The sequence below is a fragment of the Vanessa tameamea genome, chromosome 7 (assembly GCF_037043105.1).
Source record: "Vanessa tameamea isolate UH-Manoa-2023 chromosome 7, ilVanTame1 primary haplotype, whole genome shotgun sequence".
Classification (NCBI taxonomy): domain Eukaryota; kingdom Metazoa; phylum Arthropoda; class Insecta; order Lepidoptera; family Nymphalidae; genus Vanessa; species Vanessa tameamea.
Genome location: NC_087315.1, coordinates 4,838,410 through 4,839,732, shown reverse-complemented (window position 1 = coordinate 4,839,732; position 1,323 = coordinate 4,838,410). Strand labels below are relative to the sequence as shown.

The 1,323-nt window shown below is 38.1% G+C and overlaps 1 protein-coding gene across 1 annotated transcript; it reads right to left on the bottom strand.

Moving 5' to 3' along the window:
• Positions 1-231: 231 nt before the first annotated feature.
• On the bottom strand, positions 232-1,323 carry LOC113401240 (aquaporin-like). Its single transcript, XM_026641075.2, has one exon. The coding sequence runs from the start codon at positions 1,065-1,067 to the stop codon at positions 261-263; it is 807 nt and encodes a 268-aa protein (XP_026496860.1). The 5' UTR covers positions 1,068-1,323; the 3' UTR covers positions 232-260.

Genomic DNA, 1,323 nt, shown 5'->3' with positions numbered 1-1,323 from the left:
GACTTAAAAATTCGAAATTTGCACTTGTACAAATGGGATGGGCCGTATAACGTACTAACTTCAATGAGAAGTAAATTATATAAAAACCAGCTAACAATACATTTATTTGCGACTTTGTTAGCTCCAATATTAATACTTGTACATACCTTGTTCGAATACAATTAGAATACTATTCATAGTATATCGATTTTTAACATAACAAATAATATTATATATATATTATTAAAACATTTTTATTATTATTATTTATATGGACAGAATCATATCTGACCATTTGATATTTGTGTTCGATTCGCTTTTTCGTCGTCTTCCAACCACATGAACTTATAAAATATCGGCGCAAATGCGCCTCCAAGAATAGGACCTACCCAATACACCCAATGTGTATTCCAGTTGCCAGTCCAGAAAGCGGGCGCTAGTGATCTCGCTGGATTCATACTCGCTCCCGTCAAAGGACCTCCAGCCAGTGACAAAGCCGCTATAGTAAAACCAAATTTCAAAGGGATAGCATCTTGTTTTTCTTTGTTTACTGGATCCCAAACGGCGCAGTTAATAAAACCTAGTGCCGTAGACAATACAATTTCAATAATCAACGCCTGATACATCAAATGGTTAGGGTGCGGCACGGTCGTACAAATGCTGTCTGGCACCAAATCTATTGGTGACACGCTGAGCAATAATCCATAACCGACAATAGCTCCTCCACACTGGGCAATAACGTACATTATTCCTAGAGGAATAGACATCGTGCCCCACAATATTGCAGATAATGTTACGGCTGGATTCATGTGTGCTCCAGAAATATGTCCAAACGTAGTAATATTAAACAAAACGACCAGGCCGAAGCCGATTGGCGAGTACATTGGTTGAATCGTTTGTCCGTCTATTGGTATGCAAGTCATGCAGCCCAAAAAGAGCAGTAAAAATGTGGATACGAACTCCGAGATCATTATTTTGAAATTTTTAGACCACCATTTCACCATCACTTTCATATTCGAAGGTTGTATTTTGTCATTAGAATTGCTACCAATAACATTTATGATTTGTGTAGCCGGAGGCACGGTCATCTTGATTACTGTCTCGATTTGGCAATTTCAATAAAACCCGAGAAACTTGTTTTAAAATTCACTGCACGCACAAGACACCAATACTTTTTTATTAAGTCTCTTAATTTATTCACACATTTACGGTGCGGGTAAATGCACGCGACACACAACCGTTTCTTTTTGACGACCAGGTGAAAATATTGGTGTCAATCTTTGAATGACTGTGAACGTTCACGAGCGCTGCATAATATAGATAGGCCAATGTTATCTGCTGGTA

What these genes read in the sequence shown, in the direction of transcription:
- LOC113401240 (XM_026641075.2), bottom strand. Translation starts at nt 1,067, where the DNA reads ATGACCGTGCCTCCGGCTACACAAATCATAAATGTTATTGGTAGCAAT.